At 37.8% G+C, this 20,978-nt stretch overlaps 2 protein-coding genes across 4 annotated transcripts in view; one reads left to right on the top strand and one right to left on the bottom strand.

Moving 5' to 3' along the window:
• The window catches only part of SREK1IP1 (SREK1 interacting protein 1), a 52,029-nt gene extending 37,251 nt beyond the window's left edge, over positions 1 to 14,778 (bottom strand). The window contains exons 1-2 of the mRNA XM_033179688.1: positions 14,573 to 14,778; positions 506 to 553 (exon numbers count right to left, since the gene is read on the bottom strand). Coding sequence (XP_033035579.1) covers positions 506 to 553; positions 14,573 to 14,585 — 61 coding nt within the window. The 5' untranslated portion in view covers positions 14,586 to 14,778. The remainder of the gene's footprint in view (positions 1 to 505; positions 554 to 14,572) is intronic.
• Positions 14,779 to 14,857: 79 nt separating this feature from the next.
• The window catches only part of CWC27 (CWC27 spliceosome associated cyclophilin), a 261,663-nt gene continuing 255,542 nt past the window's right edge, over positions 14,858 to 20,978 (top strand). For 2 of the 3 annotated variants that reach the window (XM_033179685.1, XM_033179686.1), the window contains exons 1-2: positions 14,858 to 15,249; positions 20,739 to 20,835. In XM_033179685.1, coding sequence (XP_033035576.1) covers positions 15,208 to 15,249; positions 20,739 to 20,835 — 139 coding nt within the window. In that variant the 5' untranslated portion in view covers positions 14,858 to 15,207. The remainder of the gene's footprint in view (positions 15,250 to 20,738; positions 20,836 to 20,978) is intronic. The other variant, XM_033179684.1, reaches the window with a different exon arrangement.

Consider the following 20,978-nt stretch of genomic DNA (forward strand, 5'->3'; position numbering starts at 1 on the left):
CACATGCTTAAGTTTACCTTTTCATTCAATTAATCGTAATGGAGATTAATAATTGTTTAAATCAAGTTTTTGCTCATGAGCAGAAATTCTGAGACCAATTAAATCTTTAAAGTAAATGTAATAAACACAAAAAATCTTCATAAATAGTTTGCATTGCCTCCACCTTTTCTCCTAGTATGTGGAAAGGAGGAAAAGAATAAGTATGTATATAGTTTTTATAAAATATACTTTCTCCAAACTCCTTAATCTACTACTAACCACCTGTATCTTCATGCTACTTTTGCTAGTCATCAGATACACAGTTATCTGTTACTGGGTCTAAAGCAGGGAAGAAAAGCGAATATTTAGTGCTAACAGAGGAATTTCTGTAACAACTACATGTTAGCTTAGGGCTAAAGGACTATGCAACTGGGCCCCTGAAATCAGGATGCTATGTTATATTGCCCAAAGAGGCCATGATTCCAGTATGAATAATGCAAAACATGTCGTCTTTTAGAATACTTACGGTAGCCACATTTTTTACAGCCTGCTCTGACACTGTCCTTGTTGCAACCTGAAATACAATTGGATAGAATTTTAGGAAGTAAAAAAATATGCAAAAACTTAAAAACTTCATTGTATGAAAAAAGCTAAGGAAAACCATTTGTTGTAGAATTTCTTTTTTTTTTCTGTTGAGACAAGGTCTCACTCTGTCACCAAGGCTAGAGTACACTGACAGGATCACAGCTCACTACAGCCTCCAGCTCCCAGTTCAGGCGATCCTCCTACCTTAGTCTCCCAAGCAGCTGAGACTACAGGCATGTGCCACCACACCTGGCTAACTTAAATTTTTTTTTTGTAAATATGAGGTTGTGCTTTGTTGCCCAGGCTGATCTCAAACTTCTGGCCTCAAGCGATCCTCCTCTGGCCTCTCAAGGTGCTGGGATGGTAGGAAAGAGCCACTGCACCCAACAGAATTTATTTATTTAAGAAACAGCAACAACAAAAAAATAATCTCTAACCCAGCTTAATGACCTACTCAATTATATGACTCTTATAAATCAACACAAAGGCCAATTTACTCAAATCATTAAGATTTTTTTCTAATTCAATATAATAAATAAGACAAACACACATGGCCAACAAACATAAAAAATGTTCCACATCACTAATCATACAGAAATGCAAATCAAAACCACAATGAGATATCATTTCGCACCAGTCAGAATAGCTATTATTAAAAAGTCAAAAAACAACAGATATTGGTGAGGCTGTGGAGAAAAGGTAAGGCTTATAGACTGTTGGTGGGAATGTAAATTAGTTCAGTCACTGTGGAAAGCAGTTTGGAGATTTCTTAAAGAACTTAAAACAGAACTATCATTCGACCCAGCAATTCCATTACTGAGTATATATCCAAAAAAAAACATTTCATCAAAAAGAAACATGCACTCACATCTTCATTGCAGCATTATTTACAATAGCAAAAACATGGAATCAACTGAGGTGCCCATCAATGGTGGATTAAAGAAAATGTAGTACATATACACTATGGAATACTATGCAACCATTTAAAAGAACAAAATTACATCCTTTGCAGCAACATGGATGCAGCTGAAGGCCATTATCCTAAGTGAATTAACACAGGAACAGAAAACCAAATACCACATGTTCTCATTTATAAGTGGGAGCTGAAACATTGGGGACTCATAGACATGAAGATGACAATAACAGATACTGGGGACCAGTGGGAGGGGAGGGAGGACAAGGGTTGAAAAATTGTTGGGTACTATGCTCAGTACCTGGGTGAGGGGATCATTTGTACCCCAAACCTCACCATTATGCAATATATCCAGGTAACAAACCTGCACAAGTATCCACTGTATCTAAAATAAAAATTGAAAAATAAAAGAAAGTTAAAAAAAAAAAAATCTAGTAAACAGTTAAGAGTTTAAACATTCCAGGAATTCTACAGCACTGAGGAAGAAATTCCAGGGTACTCTGGCCTGTCCCTCAAATGTAAAATAATTTACTTATTATTATATATATATACAGACATTTACTTATTTATATATATATATATGGATATTAAGGTTAACAAATATTTTCCTGTTTTCCATTAGAAGAAAACAATCTCTAATTTCTTATAGGAATTGGTGAAATTCCAGAAGACTTACTGTAATTGCTAGGTATTATAAGAAATACCTAAATTCAACACTCAAATTTTGACAAGAGAAAAACTAGCCATATATCCATCCAGTTCTGATATTTACAAATACAGTAATCCCGTATAATTAGTAGCACATGCAGGCAATGTTGAAGCTATAAATACCAGAGACAAATTAAAACTGGTTTCTTTCTATTGTGATAAAATATAAACAACATACAATTTACCATCTTAATCATTTTAAAGTATACAATTTAGGTGAATTAAGTACATTCACAATGCTGTACAACCATCATCACTATTCATTTCTAAAACTCTTTCATCATCCCAAACACTAACTGTATTCATTAAACAACTGACTATTCCTCCTTCCCTCTAACCCCTAGTAATCTGTATTCTACTTTCTGTCTCTATGAGTTTGTCTCTTCTAGGTTCTTCATACATAGGGAAATCATACGATACTTGTCTTTGGGGCCTGGATTATTTTACTTAGCAGAATGTTTTCAAAGTTCATCCATATTATAGCGTGTATTAGAGTTTTATTCCCTTTTATGGCTGAATAATATTCCATTGTATGCATATATAGTTAAAACTAATTTTATCTTCCAATAGTGGCTTCAATCAACCAATGAAAGCCCCAGTATAGTATTATTTCATTTTCTGTTTTTTTTGTTTTTTTGTGCAGTGGCACGCAACCTGGGCACACTGCAAGCTCCACCTCCTGGGTTCACGCCATTCTCCTACCTCAGCCTCCTGAGTAGCTGTCACTACAGGTGCCCGCCACCACGCCCAGCTAATGTTTTGTATTTTTAGTAGAGACAGGGTTTCACTGTGTTAGCCAGGATGGTCTTGATCTCCTGACCTCGTGATCTGCCCACCTTGGCCTCCCAAAGTGCTGGGATTACAGGTATTATTCCATTTTCTTGGTAAAGGGCATATAATTCCCAAACCCTTGAAATGGAGATATAATCCTAACTAAATATTTAAATACATACAGTCCAAACATAAAACAGTGTTAATTTAAAAATAAATATAATTTAAAACTATTTCTTTGGTGTTATGAAGTTAAAACATTAGTTATCTTCCCCTTAAATTTTAATATTGTTTTAAAGTATATATTATTGAGGTGGGGTATCATGGCTTACGCCTGTAATCCCAGCAGTTTGAGAAGATTCCTTGAGGCCAGGAATTTGGGGCCAGCCTGGGCAACATAACGAGACCACATCTCTACAAATTTTTTTTTTTAATTAGCTGATCATGGCATGTGCTTTTAGTCTTAGCTACCTGGGCGGCTGAGGCAGGAGGATCACTTGAGCCCAGGAATTCACGGTTACAGTGAGCTATGACTGCACCACTGCACTCCAGCCTAGGTGACAGAGGGAGACCCTGTCTCTAGTTATTCTAGTAAAAGTACAGTCTCTTCTACTATAATACTTGTTTTAAAAATGCAAATATTGTTCTAATGTAATTGATACATTAGGGAAACATTTAAGCATAATGTGACTTTCATCCACATAAAACACTAAGTAAATGCAGAACATTGCATCCAGCTGATCTGAACCACACAGGAGTATACAAAATACACAAGCACATATATCTCAAAACATTTCTAGTGACCTCACTTCACCAAAAATGTTGAGAACACCCATCCACATCTGGTGTTACAACTTTTCATGGATTTCTTATTGCCCTCTTACTGCCACTTCATAACTCATAAACTGCAACTCTTCTGAAGCTCACTTGCACAGCAAACTCCAGGTCTTTTAAAAGCTAAAGTGTCATATTTTTTGTAATATTTATGCATTTTTTAAACCAATTAACATGTGTAAAACTGTGCTACTGTTTCTATGAGATTCCAATCTTTTTTTTTTTTTTGGAGACAGAGTCTCGCTCTGTCGCCCAGGCTGGAGTGCAGTGGCGTGATCTCGGTTCACTGCAAGCTCAGCCTCCCCAGTTTACACCATTCTATTGCCTCAGCCTCCCGAGTAGGTGGGACTACAGGTGCCCGCCACCATGCCTGGCTAATTTTTCTGTATTTTTTTTTTTTTTAGTAGAGATGGGGTTTCACCGTGTTACCCAGAATAGTCTTGATCTCCTGACCTCGTAATCCGCCTGCCTTGGCCTCCCAAAGTGCTGGGATTACAGGCATGAGCCACCGCTGCCGGCCCTTTTTTTTTTTTTTTTTTTTTTTTTTGAGACTGAGTCTTGCTCTATCGCCCAGGCTGGAGTGCAGTGGAGTGATCTCAGCAAACTGCAACCTCTGCCTCCCGGGTTTAATTGATTCTCGTGCCTCAGCCTCCTGAGTAGCTGGGATTGCTACCACACCCAGCTAATTTTCGTATTTTTAGTAGAGATGGGGTTTCACCATGTTGGTTCCTATCTTTTTTTAATGTGTCATTGAAGCTTTTGTCCATTATGCTCTAATCCCATTGTTTCCCCGTAAACCCTGTCATAGTTAAAAAGAAATATGTTATATTGTAGCAGTATTGACTAGAATAAAATCAGATGAATAATATAATCTGAGGGTCTTTTATTATGAAAACAACTGCATGGTGAAAAAAAGCTCAGAGAACTGGAGTCAGTGTTAAATCTGTTTCCACCGAAACTGTACATGCTAAAACAATTGAATAAAATTATGCTAATGCATCATTACTATTACTGCAACAGAATAAAAATGTTCTAATAGATCTGAAATAACCTTATCTCAGCATGTATTAGAATTGAACTCATGACAAAAGGCACTGATAAAACTCATCATTCAAGTATCCCATAGTTTTAGAATAAACAAACTATGAAACTTTTTCTTGGCAGGTCATCTTCCTTCCTAAAGTTGAAACTTTTACATGACAGGGAAATATAACCAGAATTCTAAATAAAGTACTTTATATCAGCTAGTTCCTCACCAGTCTTTGGTTAAATTATTATTTCAGCTTCATTAGTCTTTAATTTTCATGATTGGGCAACTGAATGCTTCTACCCAAGAGTTTGAATCTGAGGCAACTGACTTAGTAGATCTGAGGCAAGTAACACAATGAAGTGGGGACAGTTAATTCATTCTGCTGTCAGGATCCAGTTTCCAGGGGCACTGATGTCACTGGCAGTAGCAGCCCTAACCAGGTGTGGGCTTGTGCAGGATCTTGGATATGGGTTCCCTGGGTCATTTCTATTTTCTGACCCTTATTATGCAGGCTTTGCTTAGATTCAGTGAGCTACCTGATATCTTTCCTTTTCTGCTTAACTAGTCAGTTTCTATTGTTTGGAATAAGGACCCTGGCTGATATAAAGGCACTCAAAATCCATGTCAAACTGACTATAGTAGGGCTATACTGTTAGGCCCTTACTCAGCTAAGTTACCTACTTCCCTGCCTTGGGCTCCTGTGCAGTTCTTGGCTCCATTCCTTTTGGAAGTTTGCTAAGGCTGTTCAGAGTAATACAGTGTGCCCATCTCAAAATTTTCCTTTCTAATCATAATCTGCAATCCAAAAGGCATTATATAAAAACATATAAATTTGACATTGGAAAAAAAACTGAATGGCAAAAATCACCAAAAGCAAACTCAAAAGACACATGGAAACTTGAGAAAAAATATTTGCACCTCACAGGACCAAAAAAGGGCTATTATCCCTATGCATACATCTCAGCGAATCACTAAGAAAAAGACCAGTAACCAATAGGAAAAAAATGGACAAAGGATGTTCACAGAAACGGAAATAGAAATGACTCTGAAACATGTGGAGATACACTCAGTTCTATTTAAAACAACAGGTAAAATGTACACTAAAAACTATACTAGGATTCCATTTTCACTTATCAGAAATCACAAAGATTGAAAAGGCTGAAGGAAGTGTAGGGGGGCATCCTCTCATACATTGCTGGCAGGAGCATAAATTAGTACTACCTCTTATGGAAAGCAAGCTGATAAAACCTGTCAGAATTACAGTGTATATACCTCTCTCATACAACAGTCTCACATTTGGGAATTAGTTCTCCCAATTTATTTGCACAAACGCATACTGACTTCTGTAGAATGTTATTCACTATAGCATTGTTTGTAATAGGGACAGAGTAGAAATAATTTAAGTATCAATAGAGAACTGACTAAATCAATTATGGTATGAAATAATGGGGATGGTCTCTATTTAATGATGTTATGAGCGCTAACATATATTGTAAAAAGAAAAAATATATATTATATATATTGTAAAAAGAAAAAAAGCAAGGTGCATAACAGTGTTAACGAAGTGTTACCATTTGTATAAAAAAAAGGTGATAGAGTAGGAGCACTGTCTTCTCAGACAAACACCACCACTTTAAATTCCAGCTCCCTTTCTAGCCTCACGCATTTCAAGGAAATTACTTCTCTTCTAATTATAAGCAGCCAGAAAGAGCAGACAATAAAATACAGATAAGATAGCTCAGGCCCAAAGGGAGTAGGAGGGGAAGTCTCTTGAGCAACTGCCAAACTTCACCCTCTTACAATGGGGCCCCAGTAAAATAGTGGGCCTTAATAAGCACATTCCTTCCCCTTCAGGTGCACTAGGACAGAAAAGATAAAAGCAGACTTGGGGGATATGCCTGCAGCTGCAGAAAGATGTATGGGAACTGACACACAACTATCCCTCACAGATAAGCACAAGGAAGAGACAGAGAAGCAGTCCAAGCCTCTGATAAACTCTCCCACTCTGAATCTTTAAGAACTTTTAGTTTGTAAGCAAGTGTGCCTCTGACCTAACTGGGCCAGAAGGCACCTCTCAGGTTTGTTTTCTCTAAATAAACCTGTCCTGACTGGCAAGCCATCTTTTCATGTTTCTTACCTCTTTCTTTAATTCTTACAGAAGATATTAGACATACCTCTGTAAGGATATACATTGGTTACTTGAAGAAAGAAAACTAAGTCCAGATGGAGAAAGAGTTAAGAGACATGTCACTATATACCTTTTGGCACCTTTAAAATGTGAAAGGTGATTAAATTACCTTTTCAAAAACCAATCTGGAAAATCTCCCCCAAACAAAACTGTAACACTAAGAAAAGTAATTGTCAAGTAAATATTATCTGACAAAAGGCAATGATTGCGTTTGTAAATTCTTCAGAGACGCTACACTGCAGACGTTCTATAAAATTTTATCAACTCATGATGTCAGGAACAAATTTTAGAAGTCTTCATTCTTATACTTGCTAAATATTAAGGGCTTACTCTGAATCTAGTATTCTGTTAAACAACTTGGGTGGTGGTAGGAGGAATCAGGTAATTGGGCTGGTCCTTTATCTTCCAGTAACTTAAAGTAGCCACATAATTTTGAATACAACTCAGTGCTTACCATGATGTAGAGTTGCTAAGAGGTGCTCAACAAATACTTATTGATTTGAGGTTATAAGCTTAAGAAAATACAGTCATGTTTCATTTAATGACACGGATACATTCTGAGAAATGTGTTGTTAGGCATAACACAGAAATTTTGTCCTTGTGGCAATGTCACAGTGTACATAAACCTGGGTGATATAGCCTATATACACCTAGGCTCTATGGCATAGCCTATTGCTCCTAAGTCACTGTATTGATACTGCAGGCAGTTGTAACACAATGGTGAGTACTTGTGTATGTAAACATACCTAAACATTGAAAAGATACAGTAAAAATAAGAGTATAATAATCTTATGGGGCCAACATTGTATATGCAGTCAGTTATTAACCAAAACATCATTTTGTGGTGCATGACTGTACTTCAGAAGTTGGGAACTGGCAACTTTTCTGGACCCCAATTGCCAGCTAAGAAATATGCGTGTGCATATACATACACACTCAATTTGTCAAAATTCTTCAAGCTGAACATTTGTGATCTGTGCTGTTTTTAAAACATGTAAATTATATCTTAGTAGTTAGCACAAAAGAAAAAAATTTTTAAAGTTAACAGTAGGCAATGAAGAAACAGAAAATACTGAGAAAACCAAAAAGAAGGGGCAAAAATAAAAGGACTGAGAAAAATGGAGAGAAAGATGGAGTCCTCAACAGTTGCTTCAGATTCATCAGTGGTCACCAAAGGAATGTCATATTTGATTTAAATTTATTTCCTTGAAATTTTACAACACCTATCTTTCCAAAGTCAACAACTTAGTCACTGGGAACTTTAACAGTGATGCTTAGAACTTAATATTATATTTTTCTTATTGTCTATTTTGGAATTTAGGGAAGCCTGACATTTTCATTAAAATATTTTTTACAATCGCTTAAATTTAAACATATACAGCTTAAGTAACTAAGTTTTTTCGTACTAATTAGAAATTGCAATTACTTCTGTCACAGGATCCATTCTTTTCATTTTTAATTGGATTAGAGTCAATTAGATTAATTTTGTTTGGTAACAAGTTTTACATTTGGTTACTCCATTATGGTTTTAGTTACAATCTGGGGACCTATAAAGACAATTTCAGTTTCTTCTGCTTTTAAAATTCAAACTGTAGCCACATTTTATAAGTGGTAATATCTATTTATATAATACATATATTCTGCTTACGTTGATGCAAAGTAAAATTCCAAGTATTTTACTTTTATTCCATTTATATTAAAAATTCATAGATACACTCCTTTCTTTGGGACTCCAAATATTGTACCAAAGTCAAAGTAGAAAAATCAGTAGAAATTAGACATTTTTTACTAAAACATTAATATTTCATTAATAAGATAATTTAAAAAACAAGCTAAATGAGTTTCTCAATGCAAGTATTCTGAAATAGCAGATGTCTTAACAGCCCATTAAAAATGCCTTCATAGGCCAGGTGTGGTGGCTCACAACTGTAATCCCAGCACTTTGGGAGGCTGAGGTGGGTAGATCACTTGAGGCCAGGAGTTCAAGACCAACCTGGGCAACATGGTGAAACCCCATCTTTACTAAAATTCCAAAAATTAGCCAGGGATGGTGGTGGACGCCTGTAATCCCAGCTGCTCAGGAGGCTGAGGCATAAGAATCACTTGAACCCAGGAGGCGGAAGTTGCAGTGAGCTGAGATTCTGTCACTGCACTCCAGCTGGGTGACAGAGCGAGACTCTGTCTCCAAATAAATATATAAATAAATTAATTAAATTAAAATTTAAAAAATGCCTTCATCATCATTTGACTCCAAAGGGAGAAACAGTAAACCAACCAAAGAGCTGTTTAAACTACTGATATGAGTTTTATATTGATATGAAACGTATAAAACTCTTTAGTCTACATGCCTCACAAAGTACAATTAGTCTGTGAAGAAAAACGGTGTAAGAAGAGATAGAAAGGCTGGGTGCGGTGGCTCACGCCTGTAATCCCAGAACTTTGGGAGGCTGAGGTGGGCAGATCACAGGGTCAGGAGATCTAGACCATCCTGGCTAACACGGTGAAACTCATCTCTACTAAAAATACAAAAAATTACCTGGGTATGGTGGCATGTGCCTGTAGTCCCAGTTACTCAGGAGGCTGAGGGAAGAGAATCACTTGAACTCACGAGGCAGAGGCTGCAGTGAGCCAAGACAGCATCCCTGCACTCCAGCCTGGGTGACAGAGCAAGACTCCGTCCCAAATAAAAAAAAAAAAAGAAAGAAAAAAAGAAAAAAGAAGAGACAGGGAAATTTGTTTGAGGCAGAAATTTAATTACCTAATGAAACAGAATGAAGACTGTATTCGTTTAATCTGTTTAGTACTATTTCTGCTGCTGAGCAGCAGATTTCTGCTCAGCAGCAGAAATAGTACTCAACCCTCTAATTATTCATTATTTACCTATCATGGGTATAATTTTGAATTCAATGCTAGAGAAGCCATAGGGATGAATCAAGCCCCTACGGGGATATTCAATATTTTGGCTTCACTGGGCCACACTGTTTTGGGCCACACTTGCATTGTACTTTTACAGCGCAGTCACACCTATTATCTCAGTGCTGTCACACCTATTATCTCAGCACTGTCACACCTATTATCTCAATTTTTGCTAGGTTTAAACAGTTTATCTATGTCTTGCCATCCAACTTAATGGCACAATTTAACATTATTATACTTTGAAGCATCATTTTGAATTGAAAGAAGGTTAACATATCTCTAACAGTGGTGTAAGTTTAAGAGAATTTTAATAAGAGCTTAGAAATCACTTTTGTCCCCTTTCTTAAGTAGTATTTTCATGTATTGCTTAAAGTTTTATGAGGGCATAAACTATAGAATACACCAAAATACATTAACACTAACAAGAGCTGATGAGCTTTAAAAAAAAAAAAAAAAATCACACAAAAAAATCTCATAATGTTTTAAGAAAGTTTACGAATTTGTGTTGGGCTGCATTCACAGTCGTCCTGGGCTGCATGCAGCCCATGGGAAGTGACATTATACTAGTTTATCTATGGTAATGCACTCACAGCTGTAATCCATGACAGAATGTGTCAGGTTCCATAGAAGACACTGAGCTCTATTTAGTAACTATGAAAAAGTGGCAGACAAGAGTTTCAGCTAAGGGATCAGGAAAGCTTCCCACAGGTAGTTACAGGCAAAATAGGAGGTAATAACAAAGGCTCGTAGGTAGGAAAGCACTTGAGAGGTTCACAGAATAATTGGCCAAGTCAGATTTTTGCAGGATTGTAGAATGCATGAGGGGAGCGGTGGAAGGAAAGAGTAGAAACAGTGATTTGGTCAGGCTCGGGAGTGTGCACTTCATTCTAGCAGAGAGAGATGGGGAGATTTGGCATTTTAACACGTTAGAAACTTAAGAAACCTTAGCCTTCAACTCTATTATAGAGACACAAAAACTGAACCTCCAAAAGGTTAAGTGGCTTGAAGAGAATTACAAAATTCACAGATGGGGTGAAGAACTAAGTTCATGCCTCCTAGCAATGGCAGGATCAGATATATAATTTGGGAAAATTATTTTAGCAGCAATGTGCAATATAGACTAGAGAGAAAAGAAATTACCTATAGTCTAGTTTAGGAATAAAGAGCAATTGGATGTAATTTAGAATTCTTCTATTACTAAGATACTATCAATAATGTGTTTTAAAAATCTTATTCACTGTGATGTGCCAGACTGAAATGTTAACTTGGCCATAGAAAAACTCCCTACCTTGGCTATAGACTTCAGTGAAGGAGATAATAAGAAAACAGTTTTGTGCCAACTACATCAGTAACATACATTGTCACTTGTGCCAGTTCAACTCTTCATGGAGAGTGGTGAATCACTGACATGAATGTTGGAGGTAATTTCAACAACTGTGAACAGGAAAAGCAGTTTTTCAAAGAAAGTAAATTTCACTGAAACCTGTGATCAAATATTATTTCTATAATAACGACTAAGAGTAAGATTTTCCTAAATGCCTACATTTCATTGTATTACCTACATAATGGTATAAGCTTACATACAATGCTATGAAAACACAGGTGAAGCACATGATCATAAAACAGACAAGGCTGATTTTTATGTGTGGTTTGCAGAAAGCAGCCTTGTTACTTTATAATCATACCTTGTCATAATCACTAGCAGGATCACCCCAAGAAATGCCAAACTGAATCCATTAAACCTAAAATTAAAGAGCATAACATAATACTTGTCCTCCTTGATGATCACCTTGAAAAGTTTAGACTAGTCCTATTTTCCTTTAATACCCTGTCTGGATCGATCATCCAAGAAATTATCTTATGATTTTCTGTATCTGTATTTTCTAATGACACTTGCATTGTACTTTTACAGCGCTGTCACACCTATTATCTCAATTTTTGCTGGGTTTAAACAGTTTATCCATAGCTTGCCGTCTAGCTTAATAGCACAATTTTACATTATTATACTTTGAAGCATTATTTTGAATTGAGAGAAGGTTAACATATCTATAACACTGGTCTAAGTTTAAGAGAATTTTAATAAGGGTTTAAAAAATCACTTTTGTCCCCTTTCTTAAGTAGCACATTTTCATGTACTGCTTAAAGTTTTATGAGGGCACAGACTATGGCACTGTTTCCTCTAGAGTGCCCATATCACACAGGTGCCCAAAAGGCTTGCTCAAGTAATGAAATGAGCAGTTATGATAACAGGTCAACTTTGAGTGCAGCTGTGTGGTACAAAGACCACCAGAGCTGATTTGGCCTATCAGGATGCCTAGGCAATCTACCATGTAGGTTTATCTTTCGCGGCTGGCCTCTTAGATGTTGACCAGGCTTCAGCCAGACCTTCCGTTCACATTCTACACACCATTTAAGCAGAGTGCTCCATTCCCATAGCCTTACCTCCTATTATGTGTGCGGATAACACCCAAATCATTGTCTTTGACCTCTTTCCTAAGCTGCAAATTATATCTCTTACTATTAACTATTTGCATTCCTATGTCTGACTAGCCTTAACACAACAAGCCCCAAATTAGATGTCATCATCCCCTTAACCTCTGCCCCTTGTGAGGTGTGGTCATATCAGTAAATAGCCCCACCCAATTGCTTAACAGTAAAACCCAGGTGAACCTCATTTCCTCTTTTACCTACCCATATTGAATCAATCATCAACTCCTAGTGATTCTACCATCAAAAATGTATCTTCAATTTATCCGCTTCTCTCCTTACCTATTGAGACCACATCTTAGCCACACATTATCATAACTCACCAGCATTACTCCTAACCGGCAAACTTTGTCTCCAATCTACTTTCTAGCCAGAATTATCTTTCCGAAATGTGAATCTGCTTTAAAACCCTTAAATGGCTTCCTACCATTCGTAGGATAACGCCAAACCTCTTGTCATGGTCTACAGGTCCTTAAAGAGCTGGAAACTACCTTGGACGTTAACCTATACGATGGCAAAATGAATGAAGCACACAGTCTAGAGGAACCAGACTGACTTCTTGCTTACCAGCTGTCTCATAATACACAAATTACTGGATTTCTTTGTCCCTCAGTGTCCTCATCTGTAAAATGGGAATCTTAATACTCATTTCAAAGTGCAGTTATGAATATTAAATGAGATAGAATACAATGTTTGATACAGTATCTGACATATTTGACACATAAATATTAGTCAATATTTACTACAGTTACTATCTCTCTACTTAATTTCTCACTTATCTCCCATTTGTATTTGAGTTCCGTCCAATAACATCTTTCATTTCCTCTTCTCACATATTTCCTCTTCCTTTACGTATCCAGTTCCTCCAACTGCAGTCTCCTCTCCCTTCAAGCCACCCCTCCTACAATTTAGATCACTTCCTAAGTGCTACATCCTTTGGAAAGTCCTTCTGCCCATCCTGTATGTGTCTGGTGGCCTAACTTTGTGCATCCTAAGGCCTTGTATTTTCCTTGTCATGGCACTTGTCCCACTTTGTATAAATTTCTCTCTCTTCACTGCTAAATTCTAAGTTCTGTGTGAAGCGTAACCATGTCTACCTTGCTCACCACTGTATTTTCAATGCCTAGTACCAGTGTCTGGCACACAGTAGGCTTAATAAAGCGTATATATTTCCTCTCTCACAGTTCCAGATGTATTCCTCCGCAAACTGCAGTTAGTACAAATGCACAGTGTTCCAGTAACAGCTATCTGTAGAAAGATGTTCAAAAAGGCTGCCACAGAACAAAGAATCTGGTCAAATAATACTGGGAAGGGCAGGTTTAAACAAAGTTAGGGCTTTGAACCATAGTAATTCTCAGAATCTTTTCTATTACTAAGGCGCACTGTGAATTTCCAAGTTGGGAGGTGGGGTGTAGGAGTGTATATTTCTGAAAATGTCTCCTGCAACCACTGTTCTGCAGTGGCAAAGCCGGTTTGAGGAGATGCTCTCAGCTACTAGAACTTCCAAGTAAGCTAGTAGTTGAGGACGAGAAACTCTTTTAAGTAATTATTCTGCAGAGTTCACCGTTTTTAGGTCAGTAACTTCTGGACACAGAATTTGAGAGTTAGAATAAATCTTATATATAATTCAACAAAGCTCCTTCTTTTTATAAGGAAACCGAGGCCCAGAAGCACAAAGCGACCAATCTATGACCACGTGAGCAGCTACATACAACAGGAAGAGCTAGGAGTAGAACCCGGACACCCGGTGGGTCCTAGCGACTTCTAGGACAGACGAACGCCTCCGGTTACCTGGGTCGGCCAAGTGTTCCCACTTCAAATTTTAGTTTTAAGCCATACCACAGTTAAGGTAGTTTTTCTTGGCTGCTAGCCCCCTTAGGCCCACAGTTAGTCTCTCCCTCCTCCCTCCCTTCCACAATACACTTTCCTTGTAATCCCATGCAGCTGGGGCTTGGCTCCTGGGGGAAGACAGTTACTTTCTTTCCTTCAGAGTGTATCTTTGGAGTGTAAACTTTTTCATGTAAACAAAACAAACCTGTGAATTTTAAGGCCTCCGCCTAAATCCCCATGGGCGCTGATCCCCACACCCCGCACCCTACCCTTACCCTCCCTTGCGCTCCCTTCGGATCTCGGACGCAGAGGCCCTGTAATTGCTCCTTACCTGGGACTGCCATGACAGTGGTAAGAGGGGTCACTTGAGCCTCCGGCTTTCGAAGTGGCGCTTGCTTCCCGCCAGCTGCGAGAACAAGGTACAGCCAAAACGCCGTTTTCCTTCCCCCAGCGCAGCAGCACCTTCCCTACGGTGGGGAAGGCCATGTGCGTTTCTAGCGGCAACAGAACCAGTAGACGCGGATGCAGTTTCCGGACGAGTCATATTGCAGAAGACACATGGTCCGAACCATTACTGATAGTTTTTTGGGGGGGGGTTCAGTTTGATCTGCACACGCGAGTAGTGTAAACACCGCCAAGACTTATGAAGTGTCCCTTCTAATACTGTAACACAAGTTACATTAAGCTATAATAACTTTACAGACTTCTCTCGTTCCCTGGAGTACACTGGAATAACCCTTCTCAGGGTTAGCGGTGCTCGGGTCCGGTAACAACATGGCGGCGTCCGTGAGGGGCTCCTTTGGGCAAGGGTAGTGTTTGGTGTCCCCGTCTTGCGTGATATTGACACACTGAAGCTTTCCTGCACCACTCGACTTAAGGAAGCGTGTACTCGTAGGCGGACAGCTTCAGTGACCGGCCGTCCGCTCTCATCCCTCATAAGGAGCAAAGTCCTTTGTACTGACCAGGATGAGCAACATCTACATCCAGGAGCCTCCCACGAATGGGAAGGTGAGAGCCTCATCTAGGGAACTTGGGGTCCTGGGATCCCCGAAGTGAGATTTCCCGGATTTGGGGTGGGGGGTGGGTTTCGGGATCTCGTGGTAGGAAGAGACCATGAGAAGTGTTATCTTTACTCCTGCATGTGGCCAATGTTGCATCGAAACACTGAAGTTGATACTTTTCAGGACGTACTTGAAAAAGTCAGGTGGAGATTTCTCTACCTACCAGCATTCCGGTCCTATTTTCTGCTTTAACCTAGCTCATGCAGCCGATTTCTAGAGTCTTAGGTTTTTAAACGTACATTTTTGAGTTTGATATATTCTTTGCTTAACTTGGAGGTCATTCATTCTCCATTTCTTCTGCAATCATTAATTGAACGCCTGCTAGGCACTGGGCACTGTACTAGGCGCCGGAGATACAAAGATGGATGGGTAAGGTAGTTGTTTTCCCGGAAGAGCTTATAGTTTAGTTTGTGAAACAGGTAAACAAAAGCCTGTATGTCTGATAAGCGTGCTTGTGGAGAAGAGATCAGGTTGCTATGGCGGTACTGAGTAGTGAACAACTGGGAAAGTTAGGAAAAACCTCATGGAAAAGGTATCTTTTGAGCTGATTTTAAAACCTGAGATGACTGTCAGTCAGAGAAAGTGGGAAATGGGAACTGTTACTACATTAGAATGGGGAAAGGTTTCTGTAATTGATTTGATGGCTAATGTATGCCAATTCCCATCCAAGGTGTTTGTATACTGTACAAGGTAGAAGAGTCCGTTGTGGAATAAGTGTCACCTGAATTCTTAAATTGAGACCTATCCTATCTCATATGAAATTTGATGAATCAGCATATTGGAGAAAATGAGATTGAAAGTATATAGTTGAATTAAGATAAGTTAAATTTACACAACATACCATCCTGTTTGTTACATGATTGCATCATAAATAATTTATACAATCTTTTATTCATTGACATTTGATAATATAATGAGAGCAATTTAAAAGCAAAACCAAAAATGCTGTAACTCCCAGCAAAAATTTAATGGGTATTTTGGGCAGCTCAATTCTTTCAATTTTTGACCTTCTCCTGGGCATTGTAGGTTAGTGTGTCCATCCCACCCCTCACCTATCTTATTTAATATCAATGTGAAAACTCAAAATACCTACCTCCTCCTATTTCCAAATGTTTCTTGAGGGCAGTATCACCCCCAGTTAATAAACACTGGTAGAGATTGAATAGATTTACTATACTGCCAGACAGGGCCTTCACATTTGCTATTCCTCTATCTAATCAAGTGTTGACCTTAGCAAAGAGTCCTTTCTTATCTACTTTCTATGAAATAGCAAACTTCAATCATGCCTTGTATCCCAGCATTTTCTGGCCCCCTTAACTTTTTTAGTTTTTTTCCATGGTATGTATTAATTATTTAGTATTACTGTATCCTTCCTCCTACCTTCCCCCTATAGAATGCAAGGAACATCAGGGCAGAGACAAGCATCTAGAACAGTACTTGATACATGATAGAAGGAGTTCAGATATGTATTGAATAAACGAATGGATGGATGAATTAATACTATATTTTTCTTAGTTTTTGAGGAGTATTAAGCATCAGTGAGTTTGAGGTTACACTGCTGCTGGTCAAGGACAGACTTAATTGCTTTGTTCTAAAGGAAGATTTGACATGGTCATATAGATGAAAAGCTTTAACAAGGATACATTCCTGAATAGATTATTCATTCAACAAATAATGATTGAGCAAATCAATTGCCTGGCATAGATGCTAGGTTTTAGGGATACAATGGAAAGAAAAAAACCACATTGTCTGAGTTATCATGAGTTAATTGAGTGAAGTATACATTGACTGAATAATCATGCAAATAAATGTTTAACTACAAAATGTGATAAATACTGTCTTCTGAACAGAAATGGGCTGAATGATAACACAAGACCCCAAGTTTTCATCCAAAAACAACTTGGGACTTTTTCCACCATAAGGCTCATCAAAGATATTAAAGCTTCCAAGTTCTGTAAGGTTGAGAGTGTGGACAAAAATTTGGTGTGTGAAGAATTTGAAGCAAATGTAATAAGTCTGTTCAATAAATGTTTATTGCCTTTACTATCTAATGGTACATTAGGTACTGAAAGGGTACAGAGACATTCAGAGTAAATGGGACAAAATTCCTCCCTTCAAAGAGCTTAGTATCAGCTTGGGAAGTAATTGATAATGATACCAGTGCTTGGTCCCTGGTTGTCCATAAATGTTCTGTATTTTGCTTTAACCCTAGCCCCTGAAGATGAGGCAAAGAAATATAGTACTTGATAGAAATTTTTTAAGCATAAGAGGTAATTCCCTGAAGATGAAATTTCCACATATTATGATCACTTATTCTAAATTGTGTCTGGCTTCTTCACTTAGCATAATGTTGCTTTCAAATGATAGGGGTCTGTCTTATTGTTGTACACACTTAGTTTTTAAATGTATTGAAAATCAAAATGGCTTTATAAGTATATTTGCATAGATGTTTATAAGAAACATGATATTGTCAAAGTATTAATTGGGAATTTTAAGAGAAAGAGCCAAGGAGGCCTACAAAGTAGTGATGGCCGAAGAGAATGTATGGCCAGAGGAGAAAGGAGCCATATACCTTCTTTATTAATTCAGTAGCTTATTAATGAAAAGATTAAGAAACCCTGGTGAACAAGGTGGCCTGATTATATATGCATTCTTTTTACTAGGTGTAAGTTGCCTTTTGCCAAAAAAAAAAAAACGTAATAATGACTATCATTTTTTGAGCACTTATTATTTATCATGTGCTTTTCTAAGCAGTCTGTGTATTATAGCTCATTTTGTCCTCACAGAAATCCTAAAAGATATTATTATCCCTGTTTTTAGATTAGGAAATTAAGTGACAGAGATGTCAGATAGTGTGCGCAAGGTAACAAAGCTAGTAAGCGGAAGGGCCAGTATTTGAATTTGGGCATCCTGATTCCAGAGCCTGTGGGGGGGGGATGATGTAATTCGTGTGTTCATTAGAGCAGTGGTTTCTAAACCAGTAAGTGCATACTTCAGTGGATGTGCAAAACCATCCATGAGCTGTGGGAAGAAAATCTATATATATTTGTATTTTTTTCGTTTGTTTAAATGCATTATTTAATATATATAAAAAGATAACAGCCAGGCTCAGTGGCTCATGCCTGTAATCCCAGCACTTTAGGAGACTGAGGCAGATTGCCTGAGGTCAGGAGTTTGAGACCAGCCTGGCCAACAGGGTGAAACCCTGTCTCTACTAAAAAAATGCAAAAAAATTAGCCGGGCATGATGGCGTGCGCCTGTAATCCCAGCTACTCAGGAGGCTAAGGCAGGGGAATTGCTTGAACCAGGGAGGTGGAGGTTGCAGTGAACCGAGATCGCGCCACTACACTCCGGCCTGGGAGACAGAGCGAGACTCCATCTCAAAAAAAAAAAAAAAAAAGTCCAGGCGCGGTGGTTCATGCCTGTAATCCCAGCACTTTGGGAAGCCGAGGCGGAGGCGGACGGATCATGAGATCAGGAGTTAGAGACCAGCCTGGCCAACATGGTGAAACCCCGTCTCTACTAAAGATACAAAAAAATAGCCGGGCGTGGTGGCATGCGCCTGTAAGCCCAGCCACTCGGGAAGCTGAGGCAGGAGGATTGTTTGAACGCGGAAGGCAGAGGTTGCAATGAGTCGAGATTGCGCCATTGCATTCCAGTCTGCACAACAGGGCGAGACTCTGTCTCAAAAAAAAAAAAAAAAAGGCACTTTTTTGGCGTTGTGATGTAATTTTTCATAATGACTAGCTAAATAGATTTATAGACCGTAGTATTTAGATTAACTAAACCAGCCGTCACAAATTTCTTATTGAAAATAATATTAATAATATAAACTAGCAAATCATAAGAACATGATAGAGCTGATACCTCAGCATGGGAAGTCTATCAAAAAAATAAGAAATTATTATGAAAACCATTGTAAATGTGGATTTCTATTTATTATTTTTAATGGTGAACTTTGCCTTAAATATATATTGTCTTGAAATATTTACCAGTAAGAGTATAAAGTCATTGTGATTTTCAAGACATTTAAAAACTAGATGTGTAGAACTGAAAGCCCTATGTAATTTGAAAGCAACATTATGCTAAGTAAAAGAAGCCAGACACAAAAGGCCACATATTGTATGATTCCATTTATATGAAATGTTTAATAGGCAAATCTACATAGACAGAAAGTAGATTAATAGTTGCCAGAGTGTAGGAGTAGGGGTAAATAGGGAGTGATTGCTAATAGATACAGGGTTTCTTTTTGGGGTGGTGAAATGTGACTTAATGTTGATGATACTGATTTTCCATGAGAAACAGGCTCATGTATTTGAACAGTTACATTGCATACCCTTTACTTGCAAGAGCATTCTAAAAGATTGTGATGATCACAAATTATTGACACTGATCTACTTTGGTATACTAGGGGAGAAAAAAAAAGAAGTAATACTGGAGAAATTGGTTTCCAGCTGTGCCACAATGTTCAAATTTAGAGCCTAACATTCTTTTTGGTTATTTGTGGTTACAAATAAGACAATTATAAACTGTTTCCTGGGAGCCCAGCAGGGAAGGTTTTAGTTGTTGCAAAGTTTCTGGTTCTACCAAGGAGTATCTGCTGTTATGAGCTGGTGGAAAGGCTTTCAAAGGATTCTATTTACTATAGAAGGTGATTTTAAGACATAATATTTTAGTAAATTACAAACCAGAGTTAGATTAAGAATGTTCCTTTGTAAATTAGGAATAGCATGATGTTAAATGAGCAGAGAGAGTAAAAGGTAATTAAAAAGGGTAATTATAAAATTATAATATCACAACTTAATGGGTTCATTATTCTTTAATTTGCTACACAGTTTTATTGGAGTTGATGCAATGGGAAACTCGATTATAACAAATTTGCATTATTGGGGTTTTGTCTTGTTTTGTTTTGTTTTGAGACAGGGTCTTGCCCTGTCATCCAGGCTGGAATATAGTGGCATGATCATAGCTCACTATTACTTCAAATTCCCAGGCTCAAGTGATCCTCCCACCTCATCCTCCCAAATAGCATGGAACACCACCATGCCTGGCTAATTAAAACCAATTTTTTTAAAGACGGGGTCTCTCTGTGTTGCTGAAGCTCTTCTTGAACTCCTAGCCTCAAGTGAACTTCTCACTTTAGGTATTAACCATTTTTTAAATGAATGAAGTTTTTTTCTGTGATTAAAAAAGATATATGCTTTTTTTTCTTAAATCCCAAACTTTTTCTGAAATGGCATTTTGAAAGATCTAAATGTACAATGAGTTGTAGTGAATATTTGACATTTTCTTGCGTATATCAACAAAAGCCAAACACAATTTTTAATATTTCTTTTAAAATTGAAAACTCACTAGTGATTGCTACAAGTCAAATAGTCACTCAACTGATTATTATGCAAAATAATAATTTAATAAAATGTAATATTCTTTCTACAGGTTTTATTGAAAACTACAGCTGGAGATATTGACATAGAGTTGTGGTCCAAAGAAGCTCCTAAAGCTTGCAGAAATTTTATCCAACTTTGTTTGGAAGGTAAATTATAACTTATGACTTTTATTCTACCGGAGAAATTTTTGTCAGTTTAAAAATAAACTGCAGTGTCCAAACATTGAAGACTAGTGTTAAATAGTGGTCATGAGTGACAGGTGTTGCTATGAGGATATGGTATTGAACTG

This window comes from Trachypithecus francoisi, unplaced genomic scaffold (assembly GCF_009764315.1).
Source record: "Trachypithecus francoisi isolate TF-2019V2 unplaced genomic scaffold, Tfra_2.0 Lachesis_group2, whole genome shotgun sequence".
Taxonomy (NCBI): domain Eukaryota; kingdom Metazoa; phylum Chordata; class Mammalia; order Primates; family Cercopithecidae; genus Trachypithecus; species Trachypithecus francoisi.